Here is a 24,052-nt window from a genome sequence, read left to right as displayed (position 1 = left end):
CAGTTCTGATGCTCACATGTCCACTGTTGGTGCTTTTAGCAGTGGACAGGGGTCAGCATGGACAAGCCCATACACAAAAAACTGAGATGCACTGTGTATTCTGACACCTTTCTATCAGAACCAGCATTAACTTCTTGAGCAATCTGAGCAACAGCTCGTCTGTTTGATCGGACCACACGGGCCATCCTTCGCTCCCCATGTGCATCATTGAGCCTTAGCCGCCCATGACCCTGTCGCCGGTTCACCAATGTTCCTTCCTTGGAGCACTTTTGATAGATACTGACCACTGCAGATGGGGAACACTCCACAAGAGCTGCAGTTTTGGAGATCCTCTTACCCAGTCATCTAGCCATCAGAATTTGGCCCTCGTCAAACTTGCTTAAATCCTTACACTTACCAATTGTTCCTGCTTCTAACACATCAACTTTGAGGACAAAATGTTCACTTGCTGCCTAATATATCCCACCCACTAACAGGTGCCGTGATGATGAGATGATCAGTGTTATTCACTTTACCTGTCAGTGGTCATAATGTTATGCCTGATGTTATGAATGTTGTACACTACAAATAAAAAAATTGTAGTCAGGCAGATTTTTAAATGTTTTTGAAAAAACATTTTCTTTTTGTAATAGATAAAAGTGCAATAATTGTAAAATATAACTGAAAACAATTTTCTATTTTACGATTTTTTTTTTTACTAATTTATTCCTGTGATCAAAGCTGAATTTTTATCAGTTGTCAGTGTCACACATTTCTAATATGATGATTTGATATTATCAATGTTACAAACAGTTGTACTGCTTAATATTTTTTGTCAAAACTGTGACTTTTTCCCCAATAATTTCACAGTTCAACAGCATTTATTTGCAATGTAAATCTTTATAAAATTATACGTCTTCACTGCTGCTTTTGGCAATTGCATAAAAGAATGATTTTCCCCCCCAAAACACGAATGAATACTGACTCCAAACTTTTGCACAGTGCAGCTATTGGAGTTATAACTGTACTCAGACTTGCACAAATAAGTCACAATAACACCATAATAAAGTTTAACTCCATTTTATTTTATTGTATTGCCATCCTTTGCTCTCTATAGCAGTACAGAGACCAGATGCACAAATAACTTACAGAACAAATGATGCAAAGTGCCGTTTAATAAAAATAAAAATCACCATGAAATGAAGAAACGAGTACAGAAGCATCACATGCAAAGTCCTAGGCCAAGCTGAACTCCACAAGCAGATCTACTTCGGATTTGGTTCTGCTTTCATAACATTGGCTAGGTAAATGTCTATGTGCTACATCACACAGGTCGACAAGGTGTTCCGGTTATACGCAAGCAAAATAAATTATGCTTCAATACACATGATCTTTTGAGTTTTGGCATTTCATAGTGAAGACGTAGCCTATTTTATATTTGTTCTATCAAAGACACTCTCCAAGCACAAAGTATGATCGTAAGACATACATAAATAGTTTCACACCTGTTTTTGGTTACATCTGTACAATACGTACAAAAATACTAAAATGTCTCTTTGAAGTCTGTTTTATTAGGCTCTTTTAAATCTTTTGCACGCTATACATTTCAGTTCATTTAAACATTCCTTCTATCCATACATCCTCCTCACACAATATAGACAAGAGGGGAAACAAACATACTTCCATTTCGGTTTCCCCAAACCTTTTAAATGGGTTGTCTTGGTTTATCAGGCAGCTTCAATACAATAAAAATTACATCTGCTCTTTGTTTAGCCATCCTGAAGGCATTTAAACACATCTTTTGATTGTTAATTCAGGTGTTTAGCTTCCTTCTGATTTCAGCAGTGTGTGATGACCCGTTTCAATAACATCATTTCCATGACATAATATTACTCCAGTAGCACTGCTTATAACACAGGTAAAATGCATATTTTAATGGCACAAACCGATAAGAAATATGCGTGGGGGTTTCGATATTATTGTTTTTTCTTTGCAATGAATTTTGAATAATGGACAGAAGTTATCTTTTGTAGTAAGCATTTATGAACAAATCAGGGAAATAATACTGAACGATGTTCCACATAAAAAACTAGGGAACATAAAACTGAATGTATCAATGGGACATGCCAAATTACCTCTCAACGCATTTTGTGTAACAACAAAAACATGAGATTTGAATTTATAAAGATTATCACAAACAGATTCCCACTAGATAAATATATAATCTTCATGCCACATCACTGTGCATTAAGAGAGCCTAAAACACCTTAGGTGATATATGAAGGGCCACATAAAATATGACTAATAGATGCGTTTTTTTTGTACCTGAAAATAACTGATGGTATAACTGAAAAACAATTGAGGTTACTTATCTACTCAGAACAGGACACGTATGAGAACATTGCCATTATTTTGGTTTGTGTATCAACTCCATACAGATGCCTTGCGTGGGGACTAAAGCAGTGGTAGTGTGTGTGTGCATGTGTTAAACAGTTCTCAAAAGGCTCTCTGGGTCGGACAATGCACAGTAGAGCGTGTATCCCAGTTCGTCTATTTCCTGTGGCGTTAGCTCACAGAACAGATTGACTTTGAGATTTAGGATGCAGGGTAGCCTCCCAGCCTCGAGGTGTCCCACTAGCGCACGAAGCAGCTGCATGAACCGATCGGCAAGCGCTTCTTGAGTCCAGTCACCCTCCTGTTCGCTCAGGAGAAGGATCGAGTTAGTGAGCTGGCTTGCGTTTAATCGCGCTAGCGCTGGGTTCAGTTTACACACGGCTTTAACAACTTTAAGACACGCGCAACGGCACCCGCCATCTTCCTGATCGAGGGCGCGTAACTTCGCCGTTTCCGCCACGCGAAAACTTTGCCGCCACAGGTTCTCGTGCCGTTCGGCAGCCAATCGATGCGGTTTGGCGATCAGCGAGGCGCCGTCCTCCATAACAAGCAACGGGAGGAAGTCCACGTAAAGGCGACGGTCTGTTTCGTACTGCACTTCTAGCGTAAGCGTTTCCGATGGGACCACGGGTCGAATTACATAATCTAAAATGCTGCCGATGGCGGGCCAGTTGATGGATCCAGCAACAAGCTTCTCGAAAACTTCTAGGACGCTCTTCGGGGAAAGGTAACCACCCACCATGCAACGGTCCCAGTAACTGCTTCCACGCGGGAAGTATTCAAGGTTTTCCCGACGAACCAGCCAGAAGCCAGGAACGTTCATGATGGTTTCCTCACCAGGAATGGATGACCAGAGATTCTTCTCAAGGATCATGGGAACCATCAACTGGGCGTGATCAGCAGTCACCACCTAAAAAATCCAATGAAAAAATGTGTCACCGTTTACAGAAAAATATTAATTAGTAAAAAAATGTTTTACATTGATATGAAATGTTTCTTGAGTACCAAATCAGCATATTAGAATGATTTCTGAAGGATCATGACATGTGACACTGAAGACTGGAGTAATGATGCTGAAAATACAGCTTTGATCACACAAATAAATTACATTTTAAAGTATATTCAAATAGAAAACAGCATATTGAATTGTAACAATATTGCTGTTTTCACTAGCCTAGAAATCAAACGCACCCTAGCAGCAGCAAATCTAAACTGCAGTGGGTGTCGTCTAGCAACTCTTAATACACGTTTGAGCTGTAAAAACCAAACTGGTCGGGACAATCACATCGTGTATAGAGTCGGTGGGCGGGGCTTAACATAACGACAGATGAGTTGCGCTACTAGTAAACAGGAGCTGGTGAACGGCATTCAAATAGAAAACAGCTATTTTGAATTGTAACAATATTGCTGTTTTTACTGTATTTTTGCATAAATAAATAAATAAACACAGCTTTTTTTCAAAACATATAAAAAACCTTACCATCCCCCAAATGTTTAAATGGTACTTCAATAGAAGAAGGTTATGTTTTTTTCCCAATATTCTTGCTTATTATGGGACAGAATTATAACACTCTCTGAATGGTTCCCCTTTGTTCTCACCTGGAGGTCGTCATAAAGACTGCCGCTCAGGTACATTTCTCGTAGGGGCATATCAGGTAGTTTGGCATGGAGGAAGACTCGGAGCTCTGCACAGATATCCAGTGCGGCACGTCGAGCTACGGCCTGCTCTTCCGATGGGATCGCCACTCGCTCATGAAAGAAGGCCCAGAGGTGTTCCTGAAGCGAGAGACGCATCCGTGCCTTCTGGAGTTCAGCCTTACCAGAGCCGCCACCACCGCGGCCCATAACACGATGAAAAGAATCTATTAAAAAAAGCAGAAGAAAACAAAAAAACTTAAATATTTAAATATTCAAACACCTTCCAAAAGGTCAACATGTGGTAGAATAGATTCTACTTAATTACAACACACAGCCTAAAACAACACAATCTTTAATTTTCCAGACACAGGTTGATACTAGGCTTGGACTATGATGGAGGAGAGATGGCACAGGATGGGGAACTAGTCATTTAACAACAAACTGCTCACCTAGTCAAAATATATATACACATACCTAATGTCCAAAAAAACGAATAAAGGGACTACAGAAACCTACAGTGTTTTAATTAAGGAAGGGTACCCACTGAGCAAGAAGAGAAGACACTCTGTTATGTACAAGCCTGGCAAACAATAAGGATTCGGGTTAGGATAGGATGAATCCATGGATAATCCATATCCATGGTGGCCCAGGATTAAAATAAAATAATTGAAAATAAACAAAATTTATAATAACTTTCATCAAATCTATGAAAATATGTAATTCAATAATACAAAAATAAAAACAGAATTATTGTAGAAATTATTTTTGAGGTCATAGGGGTAATGAAAAGCACATGCCGTCTCGTAGCACTTGTTTAATATAAAGTGCGTTACAAATAAAATGTAATATTATTATTATAATTATTATTATTATTACCTGGCTTGAAGGAGCTGGAGGAGGTAGGGAGTGTCTGTAGAGAGCGGCTGACGTTCTGTTTCATGTCATGGTTCAGCGTCCGTGGCGACGACCCCAGCCAGCTCGGCTCTTCCCAGCTTCTCCGTCCAGACGGGTCAGCTTTAGTGGGACTGGATGGGGCACTGAGAGCTCGATCGTACATCTGAGACAAACCAAACTCAATTATACACCAATAATAGTAATCATATACTGTATCTACAGTGCTGAGGTGCGTTCAGATTTACAGGGTCCCTACACAGTGTTCAATGCTCCCTACGTCCTAAGCACAAGATATCCGTTAAAGTGGACTTTGCTGAGATAAATTGCTCATTTCGTCTTGCAATGTCATCAAAGTACGTTGTCACACAGATTACGATATAACATAATTATTGCAATTCACTTTCATTTAAAATACATATACAGAACACACATTATGCAAGCCTATCTAATAAATATAATCAAACGTGTTTATTATAAACTTGTATGGTTGAAACTGTACAGTAACTGTCATGACATATTAAAGCAAATTCTGATTTGGTTAACAATGTGCATGTGTTCTGAATCCATGGTCTTAATTTAACTGCAGTGCTCTCATCTTGTGTGCTTTCTTTCCTCCAAGCAGCCGCATAGACATAGTAAACCCTCCTGAGGTAAAAAAAAAAGTCAAATAAAAAGCCAGAGCTTAGAGCCTCAGCCGTTTCTTGCCACTTTAACTTTTGTCTATTCATACAGAACTATACGCAAATGTAACATTCATTGCTATAACAAATCATATAAGAATACGATTTATGAATACTGAAAACGCATATGACATGCGTGAACTCACAGAGTCACTGAAAAACTCTTCTGACTGGTGACGTGGTGCCCACTGACAGTTGGTTTTCCCTCTCTGCTTCCTGTAAAGTGATGTATCGATGTTCCCTTATTCCCTACGCCGTTTGCAGTGCCCTTCAAACTGAACATGTTTGCTCCATTCGGTTTGTAATCTCTCTTAAAGGGATAGTTCACCAAAAATATCCATATTTAACGCGTTATAAAGAAAAATAGGTAAAAATAGGTCTCCCGCCAAACTGCCTTTCTTATTTAACTTACAAAGAAAGCGTAACTGGCACAACGCATGACATCAGATGTAGCATAAGCCTTTTGAACTGAGAGAGCCGTTACACTTTCTTCTCCAGTTGAATACGGAAGGTGGTCCGCCGGAAGCTAGATATTTTACTTTGTTTTAAATATGGATTTTTTTTCTTACACAACCCCATCAATTCACTTTAGAAGATCTTTATTAACCCCTGGATATTTGTTTTATCTAACTCCAATTGTATTCATCTGAAAGAAGAATGTCATGTACACCTAGGATGGTTTGAGGGTGAGTAAATTATGGGATAATTTTTTTTTTTTTTTGTATTTCAGTGTTTTTTATTTTTGAACAAGCATACAGCACATTTTGCAATACAGGAAAATTTATTAGAACACTATTACCCATAACTTTTTATAACAACCTTTTTTTAACAACTGTACCTCTAATAAACCCTTTAACTTTAATAATCTGCAGAACCTGTGCAGCCTTCACAAACCTGACTTCTCTTTCCTTCAATAAACTCTTTGCAAAGCTGAATTACATTGTGAGAGATTAAAAACAACAGACACTGAAATGTGATGCTCAAAGTGTTGAGATGGACAGGGTTAAATAAACACTATCTGATCTTCCCTATCATTTAGATTCTATAATTTTTGCTGCTTAGTTTCAATAAAAGCTATTCCAGAAAGTACAGTTCATATAGTACAATTAATTGAGAGGAACATCACAGAAAAAGTGATTGCATAGGACAGAATATCATTACATCATGTTCTTGTACTCACTCTTTTGACCGCCAGTGTGGCGATCCCGAGCATGGCTGCTCCCCCGACTCCCAGCACCAGCTTTGCATTAGAGAGTACAAAGTCGATCGCTGAGCCAAGCCCATTGTCGTCTTTCTTCCCCTTCCGATCCCCGTTCACTCCTGCCATCGATCTTTTCCCTCCCTAAGTTGGAGCAAGAAAGAGGGAAAATAAGTTGATTGATTTTTTTTCATTAATTAAAAATTGTGTAAAATGCAGACTCAGAGCTTATATGCAGTTTACTTACTGGTGACATTATCACATAAATCAGTGTCACATGACAGACTGCAGTTATGTCAACAGATAGCTTGTGTTGTTATTGGTCAAAAGTTTAGACAAAGGGAAACAGGTATGGCAGGGCTCGACAATAAGAACTGCCTGATGGCCTGGGGTCAGCGTGAAATGGGCGGATTCAAAACTGTCCGATTGCAAAATAAGTTAAATATATATAAAAATGGTAACAGCTTCTAGAAAACCGAATGTGTATCAATATACATATATAGATACATGCATTAGCTTTTAAAGTGGCATCAGCCAAACATTCATGTTGCCATCTGGGTCCTTAATGTAAAAAAAGAAATGCTCACTACTCTTGACAGAATAAATGTTATAGCTTTAATAAGGATCAAAATTTCATTTATACAGTGAAGACTATCCAGTGTTAATTGACATTTGATTACTTCATAAAATTTCAGTAGTATTTCTTACTTAAATGGTACTGTTAGACCTTCCTGAAAATCTTAAAGCACAATTTATTTAATTAGTATCTTTACTCTACTTTATTTATTTGTGCCTGTGATTTTGGGAATTGTGAAATAATACCGGTCTCTAAACTTTTGGTGTAACATGGTTATATGAAAACAAGACATAATTTTATTCACTGGCATATTCTTTTAGTATTGTTTTATATACTTTTGTATTTTTATATAGTATTAGTAGCCTGACTTGGTCATAATTCTAGTCAGAATATGAGTCTGATATTGGGCTTGGATTATTATATGTGCGAAAATGCCTCTGCACTCAATTGAATAGACCTAAAACCAATCAAAGCAAAGGAGTAAGTGACGTATTTTGAGCGACACATAGTAGTGGGATGTTCGGATCATTTTACGGACTCAATCTTTGAATCTCGTTCAGCAAAATAAGATAATCTTTTTTCCGAGTCATTACGTTCATTTCAGCAGAATATGATTAAAATGTCACATGTTAAATTCACCAACACATCTAGTCCTTATGTAAAGGATGATCACATTTGGAATTAAAAATAAATTATAAGCTAATGCAGCCAAGGCCAAACTTTAAGAAATGATTCATGAATTGCTCAGCTGTGTCTTTAGGCTATGCAGTCTGGTAGTTCACCTCACCTTCGAATCGGAGTCGTTCATTCTTTTGTCACTTCACATTTAATCACATCATATTTCTAATTTTCAAATAGTTTCAGTTTTTCATCTAATATTCATATTTTATTTAAGCTTCACTTCAATTAACATAACATATAACATAACATACCATACCATAACAAACATAACATAAACATAACATCCCCTGTATAGGCAAGCCTCCAGCGACTGCAAGCTGCCTTTAATGTTTCAAATGCAGAAATGCTCATCTTACCGGTTAAGTCAGACTGTCTTGTGTGGATGGGCCACTTCTTCTACACCAAGCCACCCAGCCTGCTGTTGAGGAAGAACTGGCCTCTCTTCAGCGCGTCCTCCCTCTCTGCTGGGGCGCTGAGGGTCTGACAGCGCCTGAACTCTCGGGCCACTGCGCGCCGGTAGTAATCGCGGTCGGTGTACTGAAGGTGTTGACCAGCACGGAGCAGAGCTCGGTACAGCTGCAGCACAGCACTGCGGGACCAGCCGCCCATCAGGGAGAGCTCAGAGCGGGCAGAGACCGATGTCTCACACGCACCTGAAAAAGAAGACGGACACTTTAAAGTCTGCATGAAACGGAAGTTGCATTAGTCTTTTCTTTTCTTTTCTTACATATTGTGACGTATATAAGAATGAAACGGTTTCTCCAACATGAAACTGATTGGATGGTTGTGGTTTGCTATTGCTCTAACGTCATGTGAGTGAAAGGAGATGGCGCTCGCTACAAGAGGGAGGAAAGTGGTTTTGATTAAAGGCACACTATGTTGTTTATCGCCGCTAAAGTTCACCTATTTAAAGTGCCCCTATTATGCTATTTTAAAGTTTCCTAATTTAGTTTTTTGAGGTCTCCAACAACAGGTTTACATGCATCAAAGGTTTCATTTTCTCATAATATACATTGCACATCACAAACAATGTTCAATGATTCTCAAACAACTTGATGGATGAATCAGTTTCTCTAAATCCCTCCTTTCCATGAGCCCACTCAGCTGGTCAGACAGCCCAGTCTATTGTGATTGGTCTACCGCGTACTATTGAGTACTCGAGACTCGGACTCGAGACCAAATTTGAATCGTCTAGGTCTCGTCATGGACTCGTGTCCATTTGGACTCGGAATTGACTCGTACTCAAACATGTTAGTCCACTCGAGTCCCGTTCAAAATATTCATGATTATTACTCTATGTTAATATTTCTAGTTAATAATTGATGTTTGACACTTCCAATGATGTGGTTTTCTTAAGCGCAACTGCACGTGACTCGGGTGTATTTTATGGGCGGGATGTAACCAAATCCCATTGAAATCCCTCAGTTACTACCCTCCTAATATTTTAACATGAAAATCACAGTAGATCAAAAGAAAAATATGTAGAATTCATTTGTTTTGAAACAATAATTTTGTTCCTGATCAAACATGAGTTTGTCATAATAAATAGGACAAAAAAAATACTCCCCCTTCATTGAACCGATTGGTAACGCCCAACAAATGAGTCGCACCTTCACCAAAACAACGCGAGTGGTGTTTGAATGGGAGAGCAAACGTTAGCGGCAAAAATGAAGAAAAGTGCTGCACAGCGGACTATATTTAACTGCTGGTCAGAGAGGGATGCAAAAAAATAAAGCATGTACTGAGAATGAAGTATGAGAATACTGTGTAATAGCTAAGTACACACCACATATATTTAGCTAGTTAATCCATTGCAATGTATTTAGCTATAACTATCAGTATAACAAGTTACCAAAGCAGCCGTCTGTTTTACCATTTCTTTTATCAATACTGTCTGTAATTGTCAATGACAAAAGTATTCACATCGGTTTTTGTTTTCTTCCTAAATTAATCTGACCTTTGAACAAATTGTATGAATGAACGATTTAAGTGGCTCACTCATTAAAACAGTGAATCGCTGCCACCTACTGGTGGTTTCAATACTTAATTTCTTTCTTTTAATAATCTCTACTAGTTAGAATTTTATGAATAATTATACACAAACTTCATAACGTCATGAGATGTATATTCTCTTAACATGTTTTTATAACAGATTCGAGATTAATATACCAGCAGGGTAGAAAAGTCAGCAGAGAGGGAGAGGAGGAGCAGGTGATCAGGTAAAAAAAACAGCAGCTTTGTAAAAATAGGCTGTACAGATAGATAGATAGATAGACAGACAGACAGACAGACAGACAGACAGACAGACAGACAGACAGACAAAAAATCCTTATATATATATCTATATAAATATATCTTTGATTGCACCGGCTCTCTCTGGTCTCGGTCTCGACTCGGTCTCGATCCTCTCTGAATTCGGACTCGAATGAGCTGGTCTCGACTACAACACTGCCGTGTACAGCATGTATTTCGGGGAAAAAACGTCCATTATTACCATAACTGAACTCTAGCTCCATCAGGAGGCTTCCTAAAGCTCAGTGATTGTACACACTGTTAAGACAGTAACGAAGACAGTAATAACACGAGTTAGAAGTTTAGCCAGAGACCTACACAATATGAAACAACGCTGGTGCAATAAGTGGATGGGCAATATGCTAATGTTTCGTCTTGGCGTCACAACGTAATGGCTTGCGATTCATTAAAATGATTGGTTTATTTGACTCAGAGTCGAATCTTACTTTTGAGAGACAATAACTTTATATACGCTGCTCTTTCAGATTTTAAACTTTACAGAATGTTTTCATTCACTTTGAACTGTTACACATACACACTACATGAAAGGTCATTTTCAAAAATCCATAATGGGGGCACTTTAAAACAAAGTTGTAGTTTGATTGAGATTGAGCATGGAATTTGCTTGGGACATGTGGACTTCACCTCACAGCCAGTGGAAAAGAATCGGGACTGGACTCAGCCAGAAATCATGTTAATGGACGCGGTTATTAACGTTACTGTAATATGAAGCAGAGCAGGACCGAGTGCTGTGGAGCTGAATGATTAAATACATTTCAGTGTGTTGAAAATTATGTTATAATGTTACTCTGTGCGTTCGCTTAGCGGCTGCTATGAGACACTTATAATCCCATTCTAGATCATTACTAGATAATCATATTAATACATTATGGATGTATTGTGTTGCTACATGGCATGCAATTCCTTTTAAAACATATTGTATGAGATGAAAATGCTGTATTGCTGTGCAATTATTCGTTTTCTTTCTATAAAGGTCTTCAAAACAGTTGTTCCCTTGTCTAATAAAACATAATATATTAAAGTGTCTTTGGTGTTTCCATGATTTCTACGAAATAAGACAAGAAAATCGAGTGTAACACAGGTATCGATGTCATCGGTACACGGCCTTTGTAAAAAAATGTCTTATTCCTCTGGATTTATATATTCTTGTAGCCTAGAAATCTAGACCCACCCTAGCGGCCGCAACTCTAATTTGCTGCGAGTGTCGTCTAGCAACTCTCAATTTACTTCTGAGCTGTAAACGCAAAACTCTGGTCGGGCCAATCACATCGTGTATAGAGTAGGTGGGCGGGGCTTAACATATTGACGGCCATGTTGCACTTGCGTGCTTCTAGTAAACACAGAGGCTGGCAAACGGCGGTCTTTCGAATCAGCTTTGACCGCGACTCTGGAAGACTTGGAGTTAAGCTTTTCTCTGAGAAAAGAACAAAGAGCGGCACTGAAGTCATTCTTTAAAAGGGAAGATGTGTTCGGAGTTTTGCCGACCTGATACGGCGAAAGTTTAATCTTTCAACGAGCTCTGCTTCACCTTCGTTGCTCTGGTTGGTTGTAGCGCTATCCTATCGCGTGCAGAGGGAGTTTGAAAGACAACCGTTTATCCGCCCCTCGGATTGAGCCCTGTCTATGAGTTTCCAGACCAAACATCTTGATGTGGGTCTGGCTTGTCAGGCTAATATTCTTGTAAGTACACAAGTCAACAACATATATAACACTGTTCTATTTTTTTAATAGATATATTTTAATCCAAAAATCTCACATATTGCACCTTTAAGGGCATATGAATTTAATAAATTAATGACATCCACAGATAAATCAGTTATAATGAATACTGCAAAATAACTTTTAATTAAATGTTATGGTGACTTTAACCAGTGGTTAAATTGGGATTTAATAGGTGTGGGGGCTCTCCCTAGAGGTCTTACATGATATGTGAAAAACTGCAAGGTTAAGAGCATATACTTTGCATTGATGTAGATGACCGGCTGTGTGTAACACCAACCCTTTGGAGGGATGACAACAGGTCATTGAAAACACCAAAGTACTGTGGTAACTGCGGTCATAAAGCCATCAGATTCAATACACAGTTGACACACCCAAACCGTATTCAAATCACCACAATTCAACTTTCTGGCCAAACAAAACACATAAAAGCAGAGCAATAATGGCACGTGCGGCTTCTTGACCACATTATCAGTTATAGGACCCTGTAACGAAATGTGCAATGTTATTATGCTGACATTCGTTGTTATCATGATTAATTTTGGGGATTTTAGAAGAAAAAAAACATGCCTTGTTTTAAATGCTTTGATTGATGAATAAAAGGACTGAACCACCGCTTTACACCTAACGTTAATGCGATTTCCAGTGTAAAACAGCCTGCTCTGTTGAACATTTTTTAGGAATTTCAGGTACAGACTAAAAAAAAAAAAATATATATATATATATATATATATATATATATATATATATATATATATATATATATATATATATATATATATATATATCCGTTTGTACAGTAATTAAACACTCTATGGGAAGCAGTTCTGGCGGATTTGCATGACAATGAGAGGTTTACAAGCAGAGCTGTTGTTATTTTGCATGCTACCGTTAGCTAGCCTCATCTCCAGTGACCTTCTTCCACTGTCTAAATATGTCAATAAGCTCAAACTCTGAGGTCTCGGATGCTTCATAAACTAATATCCGGAGCAAACGGAAATTTTTACTCACGTTTGAATCAGACAGAATTTAATGGTTTGCTTGTTAAAAGGGTGGAGGAGATCAGCCTCCAGTGAAGGGTCGACCAAAGTCTCTCCGGAAGAAGATTGTTAAGTGACTACTTCCGGGGTTATTGGAACAAGTTAGTAAAAGCGAGTAAAATTAGTAAAAGGGCCGTGGCTCAAAAACCAAGTGTGCTGACTATTTAGTTAACATTATCCGTGTATTTCGGGCGGACCCTCGTGTATAAGGGTTTTGAAAATAGAATTATATAATATATTGTATTTTAATTAGTCCTGTCTAATCGATTAATCGCATGCAACGGTTTGCATTTACTTTAATATATGTATGTGTGCACTGTGTATAATGATTATTTATAAATGAATATAAACAAATATATAAATACAGTTACACACACATTCATGTATATATTTAAGAAAAGATTTGTACATTTATATATAAAATATTTATAATTGACATATATTGACAGCACTAATTTTTATTGTATCTTTAAAATGCTTTAATTTTATTTTACTCTCACCCAGACTTTAAATCTTAAATTATGAAAATAGTAACTATTGATATAAACATAAAACATTTCAATATTTACTGTGTGAAAATTAGAACATTCGTTAATGTGTAGGCTATTTTAAGAGAAAAATTCAAAGGGCCAAAAGTGCAAATAGTTGAAGAAACACCGGGAACCTAATCTCCATAATCAAGAAACAACAGAGGAAGTTAGGCTAAAAATTCTGTATCAGCATCGTATTATCATACAATTTTTCAAGATATGGTTGATCAGTACGTGTTCAGCCTGAGTGTCAAGGTTAAACATTGTTCATAATCTGGATGTCTGATAACAAAGGGCACCTGCAATTTCACTAAAAATAATTATCACGTGAGACACACAAGATGACTCACTCAATGCATTCTTTGTTCAGGGAGCGGGAAACAAAAATCATCAACGCACAGCACATCACATGACTTTTTTCCCCCTTTTTTTTAGGTTTCCATGTCTGTTAAAGGAACTCATCCTACTATCCAATGTATTTTAGTGTTTATTTTGTCCTTTACAGGCAACCTGATTAGTGAGCATAAGTTACCCAAACTCTATATTACTGTCACACTGTGATATCCTAAAACTGACGAATGAGATTATAAAGCAATACTGAGCTAACTTAACTTCAAGTGTAATTACATTTTGCAGGTTATTCTAAATGATGGAAGGATGTGAATGCAGAAAGACCACAATATCTGTGCATTAGACATCAGATGAATTACCTCAATGAGTGAAAGACAGAACAAGACTATCACTCAATACAGTTACATTTAATTTGTTTGATTTCCTCTATTTATAAAGCACTTTTCAACTACTTTATAGCTCAAAGTGCTCAGCAATCATTAAAAAAAAGAAAAGGACATAAAAACAAACATCTCACATCATATTAAAACACCACACAACACAACAACACCGCTGTATAGCCTATACAGTAGCAGTTTAAAAATATTTTTTAAGAATCAAATGACCATATCGACCTTCCACACTAGAAAGGTCGATATGGACTTAAGACTTTTAAATAAGTAGCTTCTGCAGGAGTTGATACTGTAATATCAAAAATGGTGTTCGGTTGTAGAAACTGTAAATGAGGCTGATACTCTTTTACTGCATATAAAGAAAAGGCATACCAGTGTGACAATATTCCTGTTATACTGTCAATGTCTATGGGGAGACAGGAAATTAAATTCCTTAATTGGAATCACTAGGTTCAGATTACAGTCCTCTCCTTGTATGTTCACTGAAACAAAAGGTTGTTGCACTCTAGCTCTCATCACATTGACTAGTCGACATCTACTTCGGAAGTCTTTACTGCTCTGAGGTGAGTTGAATGTTTATATATTGCTTATATTTTGCTTAATGTATATTTTGCTTAATGTTTCTTATTTGACATTAAAACAGCTTGTTAAACTTTAAATAACTGCATTTTGCATGCATGGCATTAAAATCAAGTAGTCAAGTTTTCACTGAATTATTACTGTCAACCAAACTTTAAACCACTAGCCATGTGGAGTGGTATGTTAGTGTAGTACTATATATATAAAAATATATATTTTTCAATAATAAATCCGAAGATTTCAAAACTGATGTACACACAGTCGTGTTTTAATTCAATAGTTAGATGCTCAATCTGGAAACACTGTAAAAACACATTATTGGTTTAACTTAAAAAAGTAACCTGGTTGCCTTTAAATGTATCAGTTCACTTATATCAGTTAATATTGCAGGAGATTGGTTTAATCCGAAACTCAAAATATGATATTCTCTGAACCACATATCTAAGTTGATTTGATAAAAGAATAAATGTTAAGATAACAAATCATGAAAATATATTTTTTACAAATATATTCTTTGTTTGTTTTTTTGCAGCAAATTTATTCGTAAGAAAGTTTTTTTTTTGGGGGGGGGGGGGGGGGTTAAATACTGGATAACTGAAAATAAATATTCAGGCAATATGTTTTGTAAAAGTATTGTATTGCTTAATTGAATAAGGAGTTTAAACCTTTACAAGCTGTAAAAAAAATATTTAGAAAAAAGTTACCTGGTTGCCTTAAAATTTTGAGTTCATTGAAATTAAAATTTTGAGTTAATACAATGAACATTTTTTGAGATTCGACAACCTTTATTAAAATATTATTAAAATATTTTGTAAGCATATTGGGTCATTGTGTGTTTTATTTGTGATGACGCAGTGAAACATACCAAAATGTGCTATTTTCATGATTTATCAAATTTTTTATGTGGTTCAGATACAATAATATTTTGAGTTTCTATTTATTAAACAAATTTCCTTCATTGTATCAACTCAAATGTTTAATAAAAAAAACCTCTACATTTTAAGGCAACAAGGTTACTTATTTTTTTAGTTAAACCAATAATATTTTTTACAGAGTACTCCTTATTCAATAAAGATATACAATACACTTATACATATAAATTATACATATACATATATATACGACAGAGATGATGGCAGAGGTCTTTTTTTGTTAGATTTTCTTGCAAAAAATACAGAGGTCTCGAAATCGTACTTACATGGGTGTTGTTCTGATTTAAATTGAATGGATTTACTAGTAATCAATGACATCACATGATCAAGGTCGCCTAGAGTGAACTTCCATGTCACCAGGGACCATAAATGGGAAAAAGAAAGACAGCATTACAAGAGTTACAAAAAGAGACAGAGCGTGATTAAATCAGCCAAAATCAAATTAAACAACTAGGAACATGCAGCATGAGACAGATTCCCATGACGACTGGCTATACAAATAGCATGCTATACTCTTCTTGACAGAAATTGATTTGGAGTATCTGTACATTTGTAATGTTTAAATGTCATCAAGTCATCATGTATGTAGTGGTCATTCTTAAATGTGTTGTATGCCTTTGAAACATGCTTGTAGAGTAGTAAAGTACATTACCAAACCACACTGAAACCATTGTGCTGGAAATAAACCAATTTATTTAGCCATGTAAATGAAATAATTGAAATACACATGAAAAAAAAGTCACATGTTTCATGTACCCTGAGAAAAAAAATGCTCTGGGTGTAATCATACAAACATGGTATTACATTTAAATCACATGACACAACTTAAGAACGTATTATAAAGTTTTGTGTTTTATCCTCTACTCTGCAGGATGGCGCTACCTGATTATCCCATTCCAGAACTGGATGTTACTCTCCAGGAAGCTAGCCGGGTGCTTCAGCTCACCTTAAATCCCGACCAGTACCAACACTATAAAACTGCCCTCTTTCAGCAGAGAGATGCACTCCAGGAAGCCCAAAAACATCTGAAAGATCACGCTTCTGGACGTGAGAACTGGGTGACTGAGGAATTCAAAAAGCGGCTGCTCTCCTGCTATGACCCACTGCCCACCTCCACGGCTGTTCCCTCCGTCCTGCCCTTGTCTAATCTAAAGGGGGAGTTCGCACAGATAGAGCGGGCTACGGCCCTGCTGTGGGCAGCTGCTAAGCTGTACAGTGAACCATGTCTGGTGGAAGGGGATGTACCAACTGAGCGAACACAACAGTCGCAGGTTTTTGCAGCTAGTCGCCTACCAGGCAAGAGCCAGGATGAGCTAAAGGTATATATATATATATATATTTTTAACCTCAAATAACCTCCAATTTCTACTATATTTAGTTACTTTAACAAAGTAAAATGTATCTTAATGACATTTTCTTGGCCTTGATATTCCAGACATACCCAGACAGCCTTCACGCCATATTGACCTGTCAAGGGGGTATATTTCCGATTCAGATTTTATGGAAACCAAGTTCAAGGGACTCTTGTTCTCCTTTACCTCTCAATGACATCTACGCCCAACTGATGCATGCAATGAACCACCCAGAAGCGGCCCCCGAACAAGACCCGTCCACTATTTGTGGTCTGTCTTCTCTTCATCGCCAAGCCTGGCATTCTCTGAGAATGGATATCTTAAAGAAAGGAGGTGAAGCTGCAGTTTTGCTTGAAATGATGGAGAGTGCTATTCTGGCTGTTTCCCTGGAAGACCACCCAGCACCGGCTGACCTTGCAGAAATACTTAATACAGTCCGACTAGGGGAGAAAGATGGCAGATGTCTGAGATACTATGATAAGGTATGTAAAAACTATTTAGAAGAGTATATAATTAGAACATTATAATTAGTACTGTATAGCAGTAAACTTAATTTTCTATGCTAATCAGGCTTTGGCAAATTTCAGAAATCACTTTTTAAAAAACGTGTTGGGATCTGGAATTTAATTGGCGGCCAAACTTCAGAGCTTTTAAAAGTTTTACTTTTTTAAAATAAATCTGTGCCATTATACACGTTTTACCGTTACCAAGCAATTAAATTCTGAATGACCCACAACTGATGCTAATTTGGTATTTACAAATAAAATAAACAATAAGATAAAATCAATTAAAGTTGAAATTCATGGATTAAAGGATTAGTTAACTTTAAAATTAAAATGACCCCTATATTTTCTCACCTCAAGTCATTCTAGGTGTATATGATTTTCTTCTTTCTGTTAAATACAATCAGAGTTCAATCGATAAATATCCGTGCCTTATAATAGCGGTGACTATAGGGCCATGAGTTTGAAGCCCAAAAAAAATGCATCCCTCCATCACAAACATAATCCACACAGCTCCGGGGAATTAATAAAGGCCTTCTGAAGTGAAGCCATGCATTTGTCTAACATAAATATCCATATTTAACACATTCTAAAGTAAAATATCTAGTCGCTCATCAGTTCGGTTCAGAAGGCCTTTATTAATCCCCTGGAACGTGTGTTTACCAGAAAGAAGAAAGTCATATACACCTAGGCTGGCATGGGGTGAGTGAATTATGGGATAATTTTCATTTTAAAGTGAATTAATCCTTTAAATGACTTCCTGTAGTAATGCTATATCAGATTCAACTGGCTGTAATGTTTAGATATGAATGGCAGAATGATATAACTATTTATCATCTTCATCAACAGGTGGTGAACTTGGTGGTTTTTAAAGATGGCCAAGCAGGCATGTTGTTTGAGCATAGTGCCCTGGATGGTATGGTAGCTGGACTTCTTGTTGAACGTCTGTGGAAGCTCTCGGAATCTGAAAACATAGAAATTATAAACACCAAAACCAATGGGTTAGGTCCATCATCAAATGCTGGTTCTCTTCACCCTAAACCTCTGAAAATGCCACTGAAAGGCATAACTGTGCCGCATCAGTCTGTTTCTAGTCTGCTACAAGCCCGCCAGTCTGTCATGACTTTTGAATTATCATCTTACCAAGATGTGTTCACCACCTTAAGGGGTCACAGAGGTCTATATGATGCATGGATTAATTTCACTTTGCAGCTGTCTTTGAGGCAAACACTTGGGGAAGCAGCTACTAGCTTTATCATGGTGACACCTACTCACATGCGCCACTTCAAACATGGCCGCTGTGATCCCACATACTCCACAACTATTAGATCTCACCAGCTTGTTACAGCACTGGCATCCTGCATTGGGCCAGACAATGTTCCCCGGTACACAAATGAGCTGTTCTATCTCTTTCACCTAGCCTTTTTAGAGCACAAAAACCTAATCAAAGCAACAAAACTTGGCCTTGGAGTGGGTCCTCATCTGGCAGCCCTGCGCAGATCTATGTCTCAAGATAATCCACTCAAGAAGTTTCTTGACCCATTTGGGTGCCCTTCGATTTACTTGACTGGATCAGATCTAATGGAGGGAGTTGAGTGTGCTGTAGGTAACGTCTATGCTACAGACCAGCTGGCCGTCACATATCTAGGCAGGAAGGACAAAGTACGTCTAGTCCTGAATGGGAAGGGCACTTTCGCCAATGTCCTGGGAAGCCTCAAAGAAAGACTTGAGCTCAATCTAAAACTAGTAATGCTTTTGGCACTAAGATATGCCATTGCAGGGCAGATGGGAGCCATTGAATGTCTCCTACAAGACAATGAAGAAAAACTAGTAAATAGATCTTCAGTGGATGATGCATTTAGAGCTCTAGAGCAAAAAGGACACAACAAAACCATGAAGCCAGATTTCACTTTAGTGATCCATGGGGGGGCAGGAGAGGAAATGATGTTGAATCAGAAGGTGATTGGGACCATTGAATTTGCCCTTCAAACAGCTCTCACTCTTGGAGCACAAGTGCTTTTTCATGGCGGTAGTAGTCTGGATGCAGTACAAAGAAGTGTAGTTGCGTTGGAGGACTGTTTCCTGTTTAATGCTGGCAAGGGATCAGTATATAACCGAGATGGGGAGCATGAAATGGAAGCCACGATTATGGATGGAAATGGGAAGAACTCTGGATCTGTAGCTTGCCTGCGAAGAGTGAAAAACCCAATAAAAGCAGCCCGCTGTGTTATGGAAAAGAGTGTGCACTCATTACTGATTGGAGAAGGTGCCGAAGAGTTTGTAGACAGTCTTGGAGAAAAAGAAACAACACTAAAACCAGAGTACTTTGACACAGACATAAGATACAAGGAGTTGCTTATGAAGTCAGGTGATGGCAAGAATAACCATCCTCAAACTGTAGGTGCAGTTGCACTGGATAAGTGGGGCAAGTTAGCAGCCGCCACATCCACTGGAGGTTTAGTTGGCAAGTGGAAAGGTAGAGTCGGTGACACTGCTATAGTGGGGGCAGGAATTTATGCTGATGAGAAACTTGCCGTGACATGCTCTGGTGATGGCGATGCCTTCTTACGCCAAACAGTTGCTCACAAAGTAGCCAGCTTATACAACCTCAAAGGTTACAGTCTCAGACAGGCTTGTCGAGAAGTTATCCACAATGATCTGGAAGAAAAAACTGCAGGAATTATTGCTGTAGATCATCACGGTGAAGCCATTATTGAAACCAATGCTGGGGTCATGTTTGTTGGTTCAATGGTCAATGGCATTCCTCGAACTGAGGTTTTAAGACCTAAGAAAGAGTTTATGAATGTGATTTGGGAGACTAATGAATTGATAGCTCATCTAGAGTCTAATCCTTGGACCCCCGGAGCCACTGTTCTTACTCGTAAGACTAATAATGGCCCTAGAAGCATCTTTCAGTTAGTGTTACCTGACTACATAACAATGATGAAGGGAGCACAGACTGTTGCCAATCTCCTTTGCGAGAAACTTGGTGTGCATCGCTGTGCCCTTGTGTCCATGCCAGAACTTGACAAGCCGGCTTACATCAAAGTCTTGCCTCTTCATGGCCTAGAACCAAACTGGAAACCTCAACTAGCAGAGGAAATGGAGTTTAATCCTTATGACCCTGGATACTGTAGCTCCAAATGTGGTCCACGATGTGAAGATACCCATCTTGACCAGGTGCAGGCAAAGATTCGCTCTCGACTCCCAACACCCAATGCCCCTTCTTGCTTTGACTTCCAAGGGGATTCTTCTGACACTGGCCTTTTCCCACGCATTATCCGTGGTGAAGAGCAACAGTGGCGTGTCTGGGAAGACAATGATCATGTAGCCTTCCTTACTCCTTTTCCAAATACACCAGGCCTTACAGTTCTAGTGCCGAGAAAACCTCTTACCAGTGACATCTTCCGTCTGAATGAAAGCGACTATTCAGCCCTACTTGTCGCAATACGAAAGGTTGCTCATCTTGTGCAAGAAGGAATGAATGCCCGTGGTGTAGCTCTCATTTTTGAAGGGTTTGAATTTGATTATGCCCATGCCAAACTGATTCCTTTAGTTCCTCAGCCCAATGCCCCCAAACCCCCAGTTGTGGCTTCCCAGTTCTGCCCAACTTATACAGGATATGTAACATCGGTAGATGGTCCTCTTGCTAACAAAGATGACCTTACAGAGATCCACACCAAGATAACAAAGGCTACTCCACCTCAGTCCTGGGAAGACCCCCAAACTCATGCTGCATTAGCCATCAAGAGCAAGTGGTATCGCAATCTCTTTCAAATCCAAAACACCCTGTTTCATAGCACAGTGGAGTACTTCAACAACAAATGCAAGTATGCTTATGCACTGACACCTATCACAACTGACACAATTTCCTCACCAATGGGTCTGGGGTCAGATTCTGAACCTGTCTTTGTCAACATGTTGGGTCAAGATGTATATCTTGCAGACTCTATGCAATTTGTTTTAGAGTACGTCATGAGGTTTCATGATGGTCTTCCTGGAGCTTACTATGTGTCCCCAGTTTCAGAGGGGAAGATCCTGACGCTACACATCTCAACCAGTTCTACCATGTGGAATGTGAGCTTCTGGGTGACATGGATGTTGCCATGAGTATAGCTGAAGGCTATGTTGCCTATTTGACTCAGGCAATGTTAAAGGAACATTCCAACATTATCTTAAACACAGCTGGTACACTTTCCCATGCACAAGAACTACTGAAGAGCTTAGAAAAACCTCTTCCAAGAGTACCCTTGGATCAAGCCATTCACATTATGCCATCCTCTGATTGCCTTGAATGGGTTCAGGAGGGACAACCACAGTTTGGCAGGAAGCTAACTCGAAAGGGAGAAAAAGTCCTAATTAAAAAGTATGGAGGTGCTGTTTGGCTGACAGAAATGGACCATCTTGGAGTGCCCTTCTACCAAGCATATATTGAAGGTTCAGGCCGAAGCAAGGCTAAAGCCGCTGACCTTCTCTTTGGGTTAGGTGAGACAGTAGGGCTTGGGGAACGTCATTCTACACCTGAAATGGTACGGGAGGCCTTACAACACCATGCTGTACCAGAGGACTCATACAAATGGTACATCAACATGCGTCAAGTCCTCCCTCTCCTAACAAGTGGATGGGGTATGGGCACAGAGAGATACCTGTGCTGGCTACTGCAGCACAATGATGTCAGGGACATGCAAATCATTCCCAGATTGAAAGCCAAAAAGTTTATGCCATAAATAGTATATATGGTTTGCAAACACTACATCTTGTGCAAGGACACAAGATACTCAGTATTTATATTGACAGTTACAGGGTTATAGCTTGACATATTGGCTAATGTATGGAATCAATGTCAGATATATTCTTAAGAATTTTTCTTTCACTACATTTAAGATTGTTACATTTTCTGACAACAGAATATTTCATGCTGAGCTTGACATACTGTTTGGAGTAAATCAGTTTCTGCTATACTTGTTGTATTTACTGACTTTGTTTTAGCTAAGATTTAAAATACGTTTGTAAGAACTGATGTACCTTTTAGAGCATTGCAGAAATTTAAATACTGCACTTACATATAAAAAACACTGTATTTATTTTTATCTTTATCTCTGTATCTTTTTTGCTTTCTTTTTTAACACTTTTCTAAAATATTATATGAATGTATTACAAACTGGCTTACTGATTTATAAAAAAATGTATTATAAAACTTATAACATTCTTTCAAAGTATAATAATAAAATACAGATAAATCACCCTTGTCTTTTAATTATTTTATCATTAAGCATCAAGTTAAGATAAGACAAGAGAAGACTAAGAATAGGAAGCATGCCATGGCCTTACAGAATATGTGATCACTTCAATTCTTGAAATGTAGCTGATCAAATATTTTAACTCCTAACTGATGAGCAAAAGAGCACAATATATATACTATAGTAATCAATTGTAGATGATTCTTCTGACACTAAAACCATGAAAAAACACTTAACAGTTAATTTTGTGCTGTGCTAAAACCATTAACACGGACTATGTAATTTTATTCTCATGACTCCCACCGAACTGCATACCTTGTGACAAGCCGAGAAAGTCTTTCACAAATTGAAAATGGGTATCAGTGAAAGAAAACAGTGGTTCTTTCTCCAACTAACACAAGTCACACAATCATGTAGCCTAGTAAGCATATGAATAACCACACACACACACACACAAAAACATACCAGCTAAACCGAGATGAAACGTAACTGTCACCCTTCTTATACTGAGAGCTAGTATATTCATCACAGAGTGTCTCAGTTCATTCATTTCAGTAACCTTGCACTATTAACACTTTACATAACTTGCACTCAATTCTTTCCAACATTGTTGTGTTTCTGGTGTAGTATTTCTGATGCATTTCTACACTGTTTAGAAAAGACGAATATGTATCACTAAAATGGAGTCAACTTTTTTATCTAGTCATGAATTTGTCATGAAGAAGAAGAAAAAAACTTTAAAAAACACTCATATCTAACCCTGCACACTCATCTATTTAATATTTGTTGTTATTTGTGAAATAGCATTGCAATACATAAAAGACAACATGTACCAGACAGATAAGCATATTAGCAAAGCCATTTTACTAATGTTATCTGGTTATCTTACATGTTTATTTACTAAAAGCATTCAATGAAGACACAAAAAACAAACAGGAATAAAATAACAAAAGTAGGGGGCACCCGGATTTGAACCGGGGACCTCTTGATCTGCAGTCAAATGCTCTACCACTGAGCTATACCCCCTTGCGGTTCTACTCCGTATTTATCTCCCATATGA

At 38.1% G+C, this 24,052-nt stretch overlaps 3 protein-coding genes and 1 non-coding gene across 4 annotated transcripts; 1 reads left to right on the top strand and 3 right to left on the bottom strand.

The window, feature by feature from the left end:
• Positions 1–1,043: 1,043 nt before the first annotated feature.
• On the bottom strand, positions 1,044–6,912 carry mief1 (mitochondrial elongation factor 1). Its single transcript, XM_067459386.1, has 4 exons — positions 6,766–6,912; positions 4,888–5,068; positions 3,973–4,235; positions 1,044–3,283 (listed from the first exon to the last, which is right to left on the bottom strand). The coding sequence occupies exons 1-4, from the start codon at positions 6,910–6,912 to the stop codon at positions 2,465–2,467; spliced, it is 1,410 nt and encodes a 469-aa protein (XP_067315487.1). The 3' UTR covers positions 1,044–2,464.
• A 1,525-nt stretch (positions 6,913–8,437) lies between these two features.
• Positions 8,438–13,189, bottom strand: LOC137094114 (mitochondrial ribosome and complex I assembly factor AltMIEF1-like). Its single transcript, XM_067459398.1, has 2 exons — positions 13,085–13,189; positions 8,438–8,694 (listed from the first exon to the last, which is right to left on the bottom strand). Exon 2 carries the CDS (start codon positions 8,648–8,650, stop codon positions 8,438–8,440), a length of 213 nt encoding a protein of 70 aa, XP_067315499.1. The 5' UTR covers positions 8,651–8,694; positions 13,085–13,189.
• A 7,920-nt stretch (positions 13,190–21,109) lies between these two features.
• si:ch211-256m1.8 (asparagine--tRNA ligase) lies at positions 21,110–22,691 on the top strand. Its single transcript, XM_067428834.1, is given in 2 exon segments — positions 21,110–21,767; positions 21,770–22,691. Coding segments are annotated over 2 exon segments (1,245 nt in total). The 5' UTR covers positions 21,110–21,232; the 3' UTR covers positions 22,480–22,691.
• Positions 22,692–23,946: 1,255 nt separating this feature from the next.
• Positions 23,947–24,018, bottom strand: trnac-gca (transfer RNA cysteine (anticodon GCA)). The gene has a single exon. It is a non-coding gene; the product is annotated as a tRNA-Cys (tRNA).
• Between the last annotated feature and the right edge of the window lie 34 nt (positions 24,019–24,052).

Source organism: Pseudorasbora parva, chromosome 2 (genome assembly GCF_024679245.1).
Source record: "Pseudorasbora parva isolate DD20220531a chromosome 2, ASM2467924v1, whole genome shotgun sequence".
Lineage (NCBI taxonomy): Eukaryota > Metazoa > Chordata > Actinopteri > Cypriniformes > Gobionidae > Pseudorasbora > Pseudorasbora parva.
Note: the sequence above shows the minus strand (reverse complement) of the source record. Positions and strands in the feature narration are given on the sequence as shown.